Source organism: Lissotriton helveticus, chromosome 3_1 (assembly GCF_964261635.1).
Source record: "Lissotriton helveticus chromosome 3_1, aLisHel1.1, whole genome shotgun sequence".
Classification (NCBI taxonomy): Eukaryota; Metazoa; Chordata; class Amphibia; order Caudata; family Salamandridae; genus Lissotriton; species Lissotriton helveticus.
This window is the reverse complement of record NC_136061.1, coordinates 1799867269-1799883729: the sequence shown is the minus strand read 5'-3', so window position 1 is coordinate 1799883729 and position 16461 is coordinate 1799867269. Positions and strand designations below refer to the sequence as shown.

The following is a 16461-nucleotide window of genomic DNA, read 5'->3' as shown; positions in this document are numbered from 1 at the left end:
GGAAGAGAAAAATATCTGGGTAAAGGCAGGATGCAGACAAAGAGAGGAAGATGAAATCTGGGTTTCCAAAGATGAGAGACCTGTAATGCCCGATAGCATGATCTCAAATATGGCCCGAATGTACCATGGTCAAGCTCATATTGGGAGAGATACCATGCTTCGATTATTTAGACAAACGTGGTACAATCCCAAGTTCAGGATGATTGCTGAAAGCTTATGTCAGAGATGTCTTGTATGCCAACAGTTTAATCCAAACAGGAGAACAATTGTGAGTTTGGGAACCATAGGACGGGAGGGAGATCCATTTACATGAATTCAGTTGGATTTCATTGAGCTTCCACCTTGTAACAGACTCAGATATGTTTTAGTGATCATTTGTTTGTTCTCCTGATGGGTAGAGGCCTTCCCCACAAGGAGGAACGATGGGCTAACTGTTGCAAAGTTACTTCTACGGGAGATAATCCCTAAGTTGGGTTTCCCAGTGACCATTGAAACTGATCGTGGCCCACATTTCCAGAATGATTGCCAACACTGAATTGATTGCTTTGAGAACTATGATAATGCAAAATCGTCTTGATCTTGATATAATATTAGCAAAGGAAGGATTAGTTTGTGGAATTCTAAAGGTACAGCATTGCTGCACCTACATTCCAGATAAAAGTCAAAACATTGAAAAGTACATTACAAATATTACAGAGTTGCATAGAGAAATTGAACCACTGGATGTTGATGGTATTCTTGAACGACTTGGAAAAGGTTTTACAGCAGTTAAACATTGGTTTCAAGAAATAGGTAGTTCAATATAGGCAAAATACTAATTCCAGTAACAGTAATAGTATTAGTAGTTTTAATGACAAGATTATGTTGCATATACAGAAAGAGAAGGAATGTTAGAAGGTCATCAAAGAAGATAATCCAAGAAAAACAAGAAAGAGAAAGGGAAAAAGGTGATATAGAAATGGAGGAATTCTGAGAAAAGGTCTTTAAAGAGACTAAAGAAAAGGATACTAGAGTATAAATCTATCCCATTCTGAAAACATGGCTGTTTTATTAGACTGCGAATAGAAGACGAACTGAGCATGCGCCGCCCAAGTCCGAGTTCGAATGCGAGTTGCTTGTGCCTGAAGTGAATGTAGTTCAAGGACAGTGTGGCCTGGAAGTCCAGATGACTGCCAAAAAGGATGAGCACAATGGTTCTGAACGTGAGAAGATTCCATGAAGTTGATAATTGAGTACAGGACTAGGCCGGACATTGTTTAAACAAACAACCTTTTATAAATCTAGCTGACGGAAGAGAAATGAATATTGTAATGACGAGATGATGCTCATCCACCCCAAATTGTCCAATCAGAACTTGAATTTAGGCTGAAAGTTACTCTTTTAGATAGATAGAGCTAGTGAAAAAGGTATAAAAAGTGCTGATTTTACTGAAGAAAAAACTTCTTTTCGATTTCCTCGAGAGATGCTGTCGGAATGCTTATTTTCCTGAGATGTAAGACTCTGAATAATTTTCTATTTTCCTTGAAAGAGAGATGCAATTTATTTGAGGGTTTCAGTTAGGGAAGTTAGGAGAATAAATACATTTTGGGAACTATCTGTCTTTTGCTAATATCTTCATTTTTGAAATTTAAATTAAATGTCTATTTCTGAATCTTCCAAGAATAAATGAAATAACTGTTTGAGATATAACTCTTATTCTTTTAAATGTCATTTTTGAACAAAGAAATAAATAAAATGAATACATTTTTAGACATGCTAAATTCGCTTTTAATAAAAATCAGATAAATGGACAATTAAGTTGTTCTTGAGTTTTCCTATGCCTAATTTTTTACTAGTAGATTCGTCGATCACAGTGGTGGCGTCTCTAAATAAATGTTTATTAATAAAACCATTGTAAATTCATTTAAACTGCAGGTGTAAATAGTATAAATATCTAGTTTTGGTTTAGACACCCCACTATGATACAGCAGCTCTCCTTTGAATCTCACCCATCCATGAAGTAGGATGGAAGTGTTTTGTTGAGTGACTCGCTGTGTTATGGGCCCCACTGACGAGTAGATGTATGATTTTGTACCTCAGGGAAAGGTGACATGGTTTTAGAAATTATTTCCGGCGTAGCGCTGTAACACCCCCTCTCCCAAATAAATGAGTAGGTTCTTTGGGCATGGGGTCCCTGGGCCCTCACCCCAATAAGAAAAATAGGCATGTCCCGGGTGAGCACTGAAACACCCAAAATAAAAATAAAAAAAGAAGAAGAAATGAACGGCAGGAGCCACGCATTTATTATTCACTGCTCCTAGAAGGAGGTCCACATAATGCCCAGTATGCTCGTGCTCCTGGAAGGTACAGGGGCACCACCGATCATTTTTTTTAATGTTGTAGGAGGCTGTAAGGAATACAGGAGCCCTGCTAGGAACATAAACAAAACATCTTAAGTATCCTGGGTCATTTAAACCATGAGCCCAGGACAAACTACCATATTTTTCAAAAAACACTCCTAGCTGAGGCTCCATGCTCTTCAGCTGGAATACAAGATCCTTTTCCGGTTGTTTTTATGATTTATTTTGTGGGCCAATAAATGTTAAAACTCAGCTTTGAGACATGTTGGTGTTATTTAGAAAATAATCAATATGTCTCTGAGTCCTTCTTTTTATATTGTTTATACCACAAACTGCAATAAGAAAAACTTTGTTAAAAAACACTCAAGGACATTTTGCTATTTTTCATTAACACTTTATTGTGTTGGTTTGGTTACTAACATCAACGCATATAGCTGGTGTAGTCACTTTAAATGTATTACTCATTTGACAACTGCCAGTCTACACACCTCAAAAAAAGGTTTCCCCTCCCTTCCATTTAGAGATCAGGTTCAATCTAAGAGGTAACTACTGCTATCGCCATTAGCCCCCCTAGAAAAGCACCCCGCCGAGATGAGGTCCCAATGGACCTCTACAAAGAGAACATTGCTTTTTTGGCCCCAATCATTCCTAGCACCCTGAATGTTGTGGTATGCTGCAAGATCCCTGCCTCCTGGCAGCAGGCTGATAATATCCCACTATTCTTGAAAAGCAATAGGCAGGACCCTGGCTGCTAGGACCGATTTCACTTCTGGACTCAGTGGTCAAAGTGGTGGGCCATATCTTCCTGTATAGGATAGAGGCTTGGGTCCAACAGACTGGCGTCCTTAGCAGGGTGCAATATGGTTTTAGGAGGAGCTGGGGACTTAGGAACAATGACTCAAACGTAGCTTGTTGTTTGAGAAATATTCCATTGCCAGAAAGGTCTTCCTTTACCTTGCTTTCATGAATATGAGTAGTGCTTTTGACAGTGTGAATCAATCTAAATTATGGCTCATCCTTACTCAGATGTACCTGTCCCAAACTTTGGTGGGCTTTTTATGATCATTGCACTGTAGGGTCTCAGCTATGGTAAGGTATGGCATGGATGGGGAGTGCACATCCTCCTCAACCCTCTCCATGGCATTCACCAGGGGTGCGTCTTTGCACCAATCTTGTTTCTTCTATATATCAACGACGTAAACTCATTTCCCACCATTAAAGGTAAAGAACTACCAATGGTTAAAGCTAATCCTGCATCTGCTTTACTTTACACTGCGGATGTGGTATTGCTCTTTCGAACATCTAATAGATTAGTTGAGAAATTTGTACTTTTTATGGACAACCTGGATTTAGATAATAAATCTCTAATACTAATACTTTTAGACGCAAGTACTTAGTACCAGTTCCTACAACCCGTGGTTTTTATCAGTATAAGCCTGCACTTTATTTGCCTTGTATGCTGTCCGACTAGTCTGCTATTATTATGTGGGAGCTTATCTGAAAAATGCCTTACATTGATTTAAGACTGTTGATTTTTAGATCTCTCCTAAGTTTGAAGTCTTATTTTCTTATTTGGCATATGTGCTGTACTGGAACTCCTTATCTGCTACCGATTGTATCTTCATGCATAGTCATCTATGCAGAAGCTAGTCAAACGACAAAGTATGCAATAATATGGAATGGTCGTATTTTTAATGATGTCTTTTTTAGCTCTATTGTATCTTAATGTATTACAATGCTTGCTCTTTTTTTGATCATAATCGAATAAATAAATCAATCAATCATTATTATAAAATATTGCAGTGTATGAATAACTGAAATATACATATGATTAAATATATTGGTGATTTGTGGAGAGAGATAATAGATCTTATGTATATATACATATATATTGATATGCTGACCCCTTGATAAACTGTTATATTTTGGTGTTGTGATTCTTACGAAATCAAGAAGTCTGCCTGAGTATGGCCAGGACTTGCGAGACCAAGCGCACACTGTACATGCTAGAAGTCTGCATGTGGCATGGGGTTGGCTGCCGGTAAGGGGTTGGACGCAGTACTTCTATGTTTGCATATGACAAAATATACATATCAAGGTATGGAGATGAGGCTATCATTATAAGTGTCCCTGTACATGGAACTATGCTTCTAATTATGAAAAGAAACCTAAATAAAGGGTTTGTATACCACAAAATACATGTGTTCATCAGACCATGTAAATAATTCTGCATCTACAAGCAAATGGGTGGATATAGTAAAGGGTGTATGCCTAGTAGTAAATCTTTACAACGTTTCATTTGAATAAATGTAATGTATGCATGCATTTCAGTACATATTTAGATATGTAGGTCTCCATTCATGTATATGTTAATTTCAGCAATTTGTTTTTTAAAAGAAATAACCAAAAATTCAAAAAGGAAAAAAGATAAAAAATGTAATTCCGTTCACCCTTTAGCCCATCCCTTCTCTCTCTGACTACAATGAAGTCCCAAATATCCCCTTGAAGCTTCCTGCTCCTTTTTATGCAATTCGTCCAACTAACTGTCACAAAAGTCCACTACTCCCAATAACAATTCACAGCTTTCCTGTTCTTACCCACTTTTATTATTCTATCACTACACGAAGTGCTACGAAAAGCATGAGAGCTCAAGAGCACAAACTTATCACAACTAATCGACAAGGAAAGAAAATAGCACATATTACTAATCTACTAAATAAGTGTAATTTTTGGTACCGGAGTAGCGTGCTACTCGCCCCAAATAGCTTCATTGCCTCGTCAGGGGTGGTAAGAACTATTTAAATACAATTTACATTTGTAATGCTAGAAACTTCTCTGTCTTCCATTGTCCTTTTACAACCATCTTTAAACTAGCAATGCCATCCACAAAGTCATCACAGCTTACACCCCCTCCGAACATGGATGACAAATTCACTATCACCAGGGACTCTCAGCACAGATGCAGTCACTTCATCAGACCAGAGACAAATAAATGCAAACTGCAAACAACAAGGTAACTGTTAGACATGGCATCTTTGGTGTGGTTTCCCCTGTCTTTTTGCCTCTGCCTCCTCTATCTTTGACGCTGTGCTGGATTTCGTTTTTGCTGGTTTAGATGCTTTGGGCACTTTGCCACTGCTGATCAGTGTCAAAGTGCATGTGCTCCCTGGGTACATTGTGATTGTAATTGGTTCTCTATGATTGACATTTTTGTATCACCAAGAAGTCCCTAGTAAAGTGCACTGAGTGTGCCAGGGCTGGGGATACAAATGCTACTAGTGGGCCTGCAGCACTGATTGTGCCACCCACATGAGTAGCCCTAATACGGTGTCTCAGGCCTGCCACCGCAGTGCTGTGTGCAGTCTGTGAACTGCCATGTCCACCTGGTCAGTGTCCCCACTGACCAGGCCTAACCCTTCCCTTTCTGTGCACATTGGTCACCCCTATGAAAGGCCCAAGGTACCCCCTTGGGCAGGGTGCAGTATATGTGAAAGGTAGAGCATGTACTAGTGCAATTAACATGCTCTGGTAGTGAATGACAGCCCTTTTCGTTTTTCACTATTGTAAGGCTACCTTGCCCATAGGCTATCGTGGGGAATGCTGGCTACAATGGCTACCAGCATATCTTCCCATAGGAGCAAGGTAGGACATAAAAGTCTGGTATCCTTGAACTCAGAATTTAATAACCCATCTTTTAAGAAAGGTGGTTTAAAATCCTGTGTTTGAGAACAGCACTTTTAGAAAGTGGCTGTTCTCTTGTCTGAGCTTTCTGTATGCCTTGGAATGTTTGTGAATTGACTGGCTGGTTTGAGAGTGACAGGGGCTGGGGAGCTCCCAGGAGGCTGGATGAGACAGCCCTAGGCTGAATGATTGCATCTGCATCTTGAGTGGTGGGAGGGGATAGCACCTGGGCCTGAATAGGGCTGTGCCTGCCTTCCACAATGCTGGCTCCACCTCATGCTGGGCGGCTGATGACCCTGCCGCTCTCTCTGAAAGGAAAGGAGAGGTCAGGAAAACAAAGTGCTCAAGGAACAGCCAGAACTGGTTCAGACCAGGCTCAGGGCCCTCCTGCACAATGGAAACAAAGACTTTTAGGGGTATAAGTACAGGACCCCAGACTACAGAAAATTAGATCATCCTGGAATCAAGAAGGAACCTCTGCCAAGGAGAAAGCTGGAAGACTGAAGAAGGAAGACTGTCCTGCTGTTGCTTGGCTGGACTGACCTGCAGTTGCTTTGCTGCCAAGGTGAGGGGAAGGACTTTGCTTTGTGCTGTGTCCCCTTGCTTGAAGGAATCTCCAAGGGCCTGAAGAAGAGCTGGCTCCCTGTTAAGAAGTCCCAGGAACAAAAGGACTTCACCCCCAGCTTCCCTGAACTCAACTGGGAGAGTTCTGTCCTTCCTAGAGTGATTGGGCCAGTTGTGGTGCCTCTGGAAGTTGTACCTGTGTTGGGAAGCTGGAAACCAAGATTTTAAAGACTTTCTGCAAGTTTTAACGCATCGCTCACTTGCGGAGCGCATCCGCGTCAGTGCCAGGAAATTCCCGCCTCCGCAAAGGCCGAGATCATTGCAACGCCTGTTGCTGCTGCCAGAGTCACCGCATCCTTCGCTTGGGGGAAGCACCAGTCCGGTGCGGAAAGATTACCATTGCTGAGAGTATCGTCACAGAGCCTGTCGTTACTGGGTGAGATCGTCGCACCCGCTTGCTTGCGGACCGCATCACATCGCTGCGAGAGTCGTCGCAGAGCCATCGCATCAAGGGGCCTAGAGAGGAAAAGATCGCCGCTGAGCCGCGCATCGTCCCCGCACCGGAGATCGTCGCCGCACCGAAGATCGTCGCATCGTACCTTTTGCGAGCCGCTTCCACCGATACCTGTGCACCGGAATCCACGCAAGGTATCGCATTCCTCCCCATACAGACCGGAGTCACCACAACACGCCCACTACGTCCAGCAGGGTTGTCTCATCGCCTCCCCAGGGTCTCAGGAGTGACGCATCGTTTGATTTTCAACGCTACAGCTTTCACTTGGAACTTTTGTCGCATCTAAAGGTACTGTTGGCTAAAACATGACGCAACTGTGGATTATTTTAACGCAACCTTAAGAACTAATTTGAAACCATATTCTTGAACTGTGTATGTTGGATTTTTGTCGTTTTGGTCTTGTGCAGTTTAGATGAAATACCTTTATTTTTCTAAACTGTTGTGGAGTCAGTTTGTGGTGTTTTCACTGTGTTACTGTCAGTGTTGGTACAAACACTTTGCACATTGCCTTTGATAAGCCTGACTGCTCGTGCCAAACTACCATGGGGGTGAGCAGGGGTTATCTGAAGAATGTTTCCTCCTTACCCTGACTAGAAGCAAAGGTCCCTATCTGGACAGTGGTACCTACCTCTGCCAACTAGAGACCCCCACTTCTAACAGCAACCGACCTTCTCTATCAATGAACCCAACACCTCTGTATCCATCAGGACTGTCCCATACTAGCTCCACTTTAATGAAGAACTAAAGATGCACCCCTTTAAAGAACACTGCATCCCTATGCAGTACAAAGAAATCAATGACAGTCACATGTTCACTGGATCTATGCCTTTGACCATATACAGCACTGCACTGCCCTTCAGCTAGTTGTGTGCTGCGGAAATCCTACATCCGTACATACATGCATACATTCTTCACCAATTCCTCAAGAAATACGACTTTGTAATACTATGAAGGTGGATAAAAGTCTGGGGAGATGAGATTACTAAAATAGAGGCCGTAAATAGTTAATTGTAGAGCAGCACGTTACGAGATGTACTAGATGTATACCTTTTTAAAGTAATACGCCTGACATAAAGCTGATGAATGCTCTATACGTGGGCATTATGGGTCATCTTCATGGAATGTTGTGTGTTTTCCAGTGCATGGTTGTTTTCAATGAACTAGTTTCTCAGTCTCTGGAGAAGCCCTCTAACTAATTCCCGACACCTTAATGGAGTGACAGTAACAGGGCAATTGGATGGGCGGAGGTGAAATTTAGGTCAGAGGAATTTCCTCCTATCATCCCTTCTACTTCCACCCAGGAAAGGAACCATAGCACATGGCTGCTTTCACTTTATATTTTAGGTATTGAATAAATGCAAGTTTCTGTTTTTCTTTGAACTCCCCGGAACAGACTTAGGGCCTTATTTATGAAAAGTGACGCATCGCTGCGTGAAAACAGCGATGCGTCACTTTTCACTGCGCTCTCCCTGCGACATGATTGATGCGTCATATTTATAATATGTCGCATCATGTCGCAAGGAGTTATAGATACGTCAGTATTTCTGACATATCTTTAAGTGCAAAAGTCACACATTGCTGGGGTGTGTCACAAAAGTGACGCAACTCCAGCAATGCGTCCTTTCACATGGGGAAAGCCCCATGTGAAAGGGCTTTCGTCAGTCTTACGCCTGCTGTGAGGCAGGCACAAGATTTTGACGCACCAGCGTTCTAAAAGTGACGCAGTGAAATCTCATAGATTTCACTGCGTCACTATTACGAGGCTTTTTGCGTGTGAACGCCCCCTTTGCATACATTATACCTGACGCAGGTAAAATGTAGCGCAGGGGTTTACAAAGTGACGCATCTGCTTAGATGCGTCACTTTGTAAATAGTGCGCAACACGACGCATGTTTTACGCCGCCGATGCGTCACAAAAAGTGACGCATCGGAAGCGCAAAACTCACGCAAGGCCTCATAAATGAGGCCCTTAGAGTTCAGGCTTCTTCTGATAATTTGTTGTGTATGGTTTGGTCTGTTCCACGGTTTGTCTCGGAGGCATCGAATCAAATGATGTTACTTGAACATGATTTTAAGTTAGTTATGTGGGCTAATCTTATGTGTTTGATTGTAGGCATTTCGTAAACAAATCTGTCATTTATATATGCCATTTCCTACAAGAATTGTTTTCGCTAATGGCTAATTAACTGAGTCGACTGCTTTAATTAAAGAAAGGGGCCAATGTTGGCACATTTTCTCAAGGTGTCTCTGCTTTACTTACCTTATGTAAATATGTGTGAGCGCATGTTCAATACATGTTGGGGAGTTTAATAGAGGGTTCGGATTCATGGTATCAATCACCAACTCTAGTTTAATAATTCCTTTTACATATAAGGAAAATATGATGGTAGGAAAGACTGCTGAGCATGTTCATTCTACCTGTCTTCTGACACTTCTTGACGCAAGGATGGTCAAATATCACACAATATTGCAACGGCAGCACTTGCCGACAGTAAAAATATATTTAATACATTTATTAAATGATTACATACATAGTAACTTCAGAGATATAATTCCCCCACATATAGAATTCCCCCACATGTATCATTTAATCCCCATCACCTAAGACCCAAAGTGGCTCGGTGAGTCACTAATACCAAGGGGTACACAATGTAGAATAAGTCAGAACCTGGATCATAAAACAGTGTATCCCAATGACCTAAGATCTGTTCATTAATAGACTGGCTAGGAGTACACCAAAGCACAACATCATGGCTCGGAAAAGGGGTGGGAGGAAACAGAGATGGCTGAAGAAAAAGTAGGGCCATAGGTTGCACTGCAGAAAGATGCAGAGGGTGAGCAGCAGGGAACATGGAAAGAACAGCAGAACAAGATGGGAAAAGGCAAAAGGGGATGTGCGGAAGCAGGTCCACGGGAAATATTCTGTGGAGAGAAGCAGACCTGGGTCCATCCAGATAATCTGCTGACAGGGAACGATTTGAAAATGGATAGCCAGGGTGCAAGAACATAAGCATTCAAGAAGGGCGCAATCAGTGAGAGAGCAGCAAGGAGGGGAATACTGTGGAGATGAGATGCCAGACTGAAAGAATAGAAAACACTGACGAGGGAGAGATGCTGCGAAGGTAAAGAGAGAGAGAAATATGCGAGATGTCTTCCAAGGGCATAAAGAGATGTGCACGCTACCTATAGATTTACAGGCAGATGGAAATCCTGTGCAGGGCAAGATAGGGAACATGGATATATGGGAAATCCATTAAAACAGAAACAGAGAAACAGGGGCATTTGTGAGGCCTAGGAAGGCAGGGATATGGGGAAGCTTGCATAGATTTAGCTAAAGTGTGGAGAGAAGCATTATGGGAGCATGGCAGGAAAGAGCGGGAAGGGTATACATGGTAATGGGAATGCAAAGAAGCAACTTCAGGGGAAAACATGAGGGTGCTAGGACACCCTACCTACAATGGCCTGAAGACAAAGAGAAGCAGTGTTGGAGGAGAAGCAGGGTTGCAAGGAGAGTGGGGGGACCATGGTGAATGGCAGCACGAGAGCAGCAGCTGATTCTAAGAGCATGCATGAGCAGCAAGCACATGGGAAAGGAGCACAGGTGAAAAGAGAAGCAGGGGGTCAAGGTGGTTGCAATGACTTGTGAAAAGCCAAAGAAGAGCACTGGGGAGAATCAGCTAAGAGAGGCAGAAGAGTCTGTGAGCGTAGAAATAAGCAGCTGAACAGGAAGGGGTGGTAATCAAAGTAAACACCACCTCAAATGGACCAGAGATGTCACTGAGGAAAGAGGGAACAGCAAAAGTGGTTAGTAAAAAGTGAGTAAAGGAGGTGAGAAGCAGTGGGTGAGTGTGGATGAAAGCCACAGCAGGGTGGACCAGAGGCTGCGCATAGAGGCCCCAGGTAAAGGAATAATGGAGTTTTGCGGGGCATGGAAAGAAGCATAAATATTGAGAAACAGGTGAACATGGGAGAGCGCGCCTACAGGGAGAGTGGCAGTGGTCACGAGTAGAAACAGTTGAAGAGAGCAGAAGTGGTGGGCAACACAGAGTGGAGAAATAATGAGAGACAACGTGTCAGAAAGGAGGGAGGGTAGGGGCAGAAATGACAACTGTATGGGAAGCATGGAGAAATGCAAGAAAGGGTGGACAATCAGGTGGATTCATTTTGATGTGACAAGAATGCCCCAGAACATTTTAATAAAAAACTGTCAACAGGTTAAATAGTAAAAGCATGATGAAAATGGTGGAGTGCATGGGGAGATTCTATTCCTGAATAATCGGTGGGGGTGTCACTAGAAGTAACAAAGAATTAAGAAGCACTTTTGTCACGCAGAGGAGCAACAAAGGGTTAAAGACAACTACAATCCACGACATAAAGACTGGTTCAATGTCTTGAGGGCCGTGCAACTCTGGGGATTTTACACAGACTTTAGTCATATCTAAGTGTTTGAAGTGAAACACAAGGAATAGTATTGCACAGCGAACAAACTGTAGTGAAAATAAGAGCTACATAGAAACACAAACAGGTATTCAAGACAATGAGAGAGCGACCTATTTTGTTGGTGGAAAGAGTGTATGAAGAGTGAGGAGTGAGAAACGTAGGGAAATAGAGGTAAGTTGCAGTGGAAGGGAGGGGAGTGAGACAAAGCAAGGAAAAGGCAAAGTGGTAGGAATGCAAGAGAATCAAAAAGATATATATGAAAGATTGAGAAGGGGAAGAAACGAAAAGGAGGGGGGCTAAATACCTTGATGTAATGAGAGAGAGATGTCAGAATCTCGTGGCAGGAAGTGTATAGTATGATGAAGAAAGAGCAGCCATATCTCACAGATGAGACTCTTTGTACACGATTCCCCAGGTGTATCAAACAGTTGCCAGTGGTCACCAGAGTGGTCACCAGAGTGGTCACCAGAGTGAAGATTTTGAGCTGCCTCGAATACTATTGCGTATGTTTCACTGCATTGCCTCATGCATTATACAGTTCCCATTTTGTCACGGAAACAAAGCACACTATCACATTGGTATCTGCAACGTGTGCCCTTGCTAACAGTTAACTTCATAACCACCTGCCTTTATCATGTGGTAGATTGGTGCCACGGGCAAGTGCTCTTTCATCTCACTGCTTAGGCACTCGGTGATACCAGGATGTAGTTTCAGACTCCGATTTCTTCAGTTACCAGAGACATTGAGTCATGTTTACTGCTCCAGTGATGTTTGCAGAGAGATGGCAATCAACCCCATCCTTAAATCTAGTTCAGTATTTATATAACTTAATTGGTTTCCCTTTTCCTTTATTCACAGACGGGTGTAGACTATCTTCATACAGCTTCTTCAATTATTATGTGGTCAGTTCTCAACTTCCTCCATTTACAGGTGAGTATAAATTCTCTTCCACCAGCCTCGTGCAAGTAACAATGAGCTCAGATCAATAATGATAGAGGAGACAGTATCTAGTATTTATCCTAACCTAATCCTAAACCATATAGAAAATAAATACATATAAATCAGATTCCCGTACACATTCCCGTACACATCATCACAGGCAGAATACAAAAACTCTAATAGATCTTGGAAAATGTGTACATTGTTAATTGTGGATGTCCTCTAATGGGTCTATATCCGGCCTTGGGTGTGTTCAATGGTTCTCAAATCATCTTTAAACTGAGTAGTGCCAGCAGAGAGCTCCCGAGCACAGTCCAGAGGGAGAAATCTGGAAGCAAAAAAAGAAAATGCATGGTGATGACTTAAAACATGAGAAAGTAAAAACATCACAGTAATATATCGCCCACATGTCCCTTTGAGCCACAGTCCTTTGTCCACTTCACTTCAGGAGGATTTGTCATTTTAATTGAACCAAGCCTAACTTCCTTCATAGGGGAGTCCGCGGAAGCAGAGCAGTTGTTGATGAAACCACTAACCCTTAGCCAGCTATCCCAAAGACAATCCATGATTTTAATAGAGCATTCACGCTTCAGTCCTCCTGTGGAAGTGATTGTCCTCTCAGCCCAGGACCCTTAATTCAGAGATCCTGGATGTGATTGGTAGTCTGACCCTACTATCCTGTCTCCTGCCCGCCCCAATGCTGACAAAGAAGCACCCTTTTTATCCAACATGGAAAGAGGGTGACAAACATCTCCGGCCTGCATTGCAAGTGGCTTGTTAAAATTATCTTCATTTCCATATCATGGTAAATCTGGTGGTGGGGATTTAACAGGGAGTATACACATTTGTTAGAGAATAACTTGAGGGGGTGCAGAGCAGGAATATCGACTGAAAAATATTGTGGGACATTATTATCGACGAGAAAATATCGTGGGGAAGAAATATCGACAACAAAAATATAGTTGACTAGAATATCGACTGAGAGGTAAGTAATATCTATTACAAAAATATTGTTGTAATAAATATCATTTACAAAAATATAGTTGACAAACATATTGATATATTAATAATATTATGTATTTTAGTGTTTTTAATGAAAATTGTTTATTTTATTATATGTTTTAGAATTTTACTAGTTATTCATTTATTTTAAGTTTAGTTCTGCCTTTTAGTTCCGTAGCGGGTTGTGGGTTTATAGAGGGATAGGGTGGGAAGTAATTAAATTATATAGATTTATTATAATAATTTATAGTAGTTAATTTTGTTTTTTCAAATTTGAATTTTGCGTTTTTAGTTCCATAGCGGGTTGCGGGTTTATAGGGGAATTGGGTGGGAAGTAATTTAATTATATAAAATGTATTGAATAATTAATGTGTTAATGGATTAATTAATAATAGTTTAATAATTAGTTGTTAATTAATTTCAATTAGTCAGTTAATAATTAATTATATGAATTGTTTCATTAATTTTAGGTGTGTGTTGTGGTGTTTATATGTGTAAATGGTGTGAAGGGTGGTAAGTAATTAATGTTTTATTGATTAATTATTAAATATTTTTAAATTAATTGCCATTAATTAATTAGTAATTAGTAATTGTGTAATTCATTTTAGGTGTGCGTTGTGTTATTTATATGTGTAAATGGTGTGAAAGGTGGTAAGTAATAATTTTTTATTAATGAATTAATAAATAATTATGAATGAATTTCTAATGAGTAATTAGTAATTATTACATTTATTGTGTAATTAATTATTTTTTATTATCCTTGTAAACATGTTGATGGTTTTGTTTTTTATTGTTGTGGGATCCAGCGCTTTCCCTACTGTTGCACTCACTGGAGTGGGAATAGTCATTTTTACGACTCTGCTATACAGCGCTTTCCGTACTGTTGCACTCACTGGAGTGGAAATGGTAATTTTTACCCCTACGCTGTCCAACACTTTTCCTACTGTTGCACTCATTGGAGTGGTAATAGTAATTTTTACTCCTCCGCTATCCAGCGCTTTCCCTACTGTTGCACTCACTGGAGTGGGAATAGTAATTTTTACCCCTCCGCTATCCAACGCTTTCCCTACTGTTATACTCTTTGGAGTGGGAATAGTATTTTTTATCCCTCCGCTATCCAACGCTTTCCCTACTAATGCACTCACTGGAGTCAGTATAGTAATTTTTACTCCTCCGCTATCCAGCGCTTTCCCTACTGTTGCACTCACTGGAGAGGGAATAGAAATTTGCACACTTCCCCTATCCAACTCTTTCCCTATTGTTGCACTCATTGGAGTGGTAATAGTAATTTTTACCCCTCCGCTATCCAGCGCTTTCCCTACTGTTGCACTCACTGGAGTGCGAATAGTAAATTGTACCCCTTCGCTATCCAGCGCTTTCCCTACTGTTGCACTCACTGGCATGGGAATAGTAATTTTTACCCCCTCGCTAGCTAACATTTTAACTACTAATGTTTTTATTTTGTCATTAAATGTATGTTTTATTTTTTTTAATAGTTTAATGTGTTAATTAAATATAGAATATTTTATTTTATTTAAAATTATTTATATATGTGTTTATTTTATTATTATATAATTAAAAAAGTTCAGAAATTAAATAAAGATAATAGTTAAAATGTATTTTCAATCAATCAATCAATCAAAGCATTTATATAGCGCACTACTCATCCGGAGGGTCTCAAGGCGCTGTATTTTAAGTACATATATGTACATGTACACATTTGTTGTGTTTATAATTATTAAATTAAGTTCATTTGTTATAATTAGTTCAAATATATATATTAATTTTAATTAATTTTGTTAATAATATTAATATTATTTAAATAATTTTATTTAAGTTATGTTCTTTTTTTAAGTCGATATTTTTTACATCGATATTTTTTACATCAATATTTTTGAGTCAATATTATTATACTTACCTGTTTAAGTATGGGGAGTCGATATTTTTGTTATTGATATTTTTACATCGATATTTGTTTCATTGATATTTGTTACATCGATATTTAAACATGGAACCCTTGAGGGAACTGGTGTTTCTGCACCAATTCCCATGTTTTCCATCAGACATTCACATTAATATTTTGGCCCCTCCATGTGAAAAAAAAAAAATGTAATTGTGATGAGACTAAGGCCCCCTTTAGGATGGTGGGCGGATCGCCGCCTCCAGGCCGGCGGTAACTACCGCCGGCCTGGCGGGGGCGATCCGCCCGCCATCCTTGCTAAAATAACCCCCCACCATATTATTATGGCTGGGGGGTCCGCGGCGGACGAAAAGACCGTCCGCCGCTTTTCGGAAAAGCCATATTAGTATGGGCATTTTCCAATGCCTTTCCATGGCGGCATTGCAGCCACGGAAAGACATGCAGAGTCTGCTTTGGGGGCCCGTGGTGGGCCCCCAAGGACTCCGGGGGGTGGGGGGTGCACATGGGGGGTATATATGGTACCACCCAGCATTTCAAAGAACAACGTGGCAGGCACTGCGCGGTGCCTGTCACGCACCGCCCGCCACAAGATTAAAAATACAGATGCGCCCGCCACTGTGGCAGGCGCATCCTAATTCCCCCCACGGGACCCCCGCCCTTATGGCAGGTGGTCCCTTTCCACGATGGGATGGCGGGCGGGCAAAGTCCGCCCGCCACCCTAATGGGGGCCTAAGAATTCCTACTACTAGGCACATTGGAATTTACAGTAATGAGAGACACAGGGCCTGGTTAACAAAGGTAAACATACGCTTTTGTGTAAGTTTATGATTGTTGTTCTCATAGTTGTTTTACTGGTAGTATCTTTACACTGTGGAGTCTCTGCACATTAAAAGATAGGACTGTCCGATCTTTTTACATGCAGAAACTCTGTAGTCGTAAAGATACTACTAGCAAAATACCTTTCTGAATAGCGAACAATGGCAAACTTACACAAAATTATACCTTTGTGAATCAAGCCCTTAGTATTTAGCAAGAATGCTGGCATACCGAGATATTTCCCT

The 16461-nt window shown here is 41.1% G+C and overlaps 1 protein-coding gene across 1 annotated transcript in view; it reads right to left on the bottom strand.

Moving 5' to 3' along the window:
* Positions 1-9565: 9565 nt before the first annotated feature.
* The window catches only part of LOC144823827 (uromodulin-like), a 442286-nt gene continuing 435390 nt past the window's right edge, over positions 9566-16461 (bottom strand). The window contains exon 11 of the mRNA XM_078682688.1: positions 9566-12805. Coding sequence (XP_078538814.1) covers positions 12741-12805 — 65 coding nt within the window. The 3' untranslated portion in view covers positions 9566-12740. The remainder of the gene's footprint in view (positions 12806-16461) is intronic.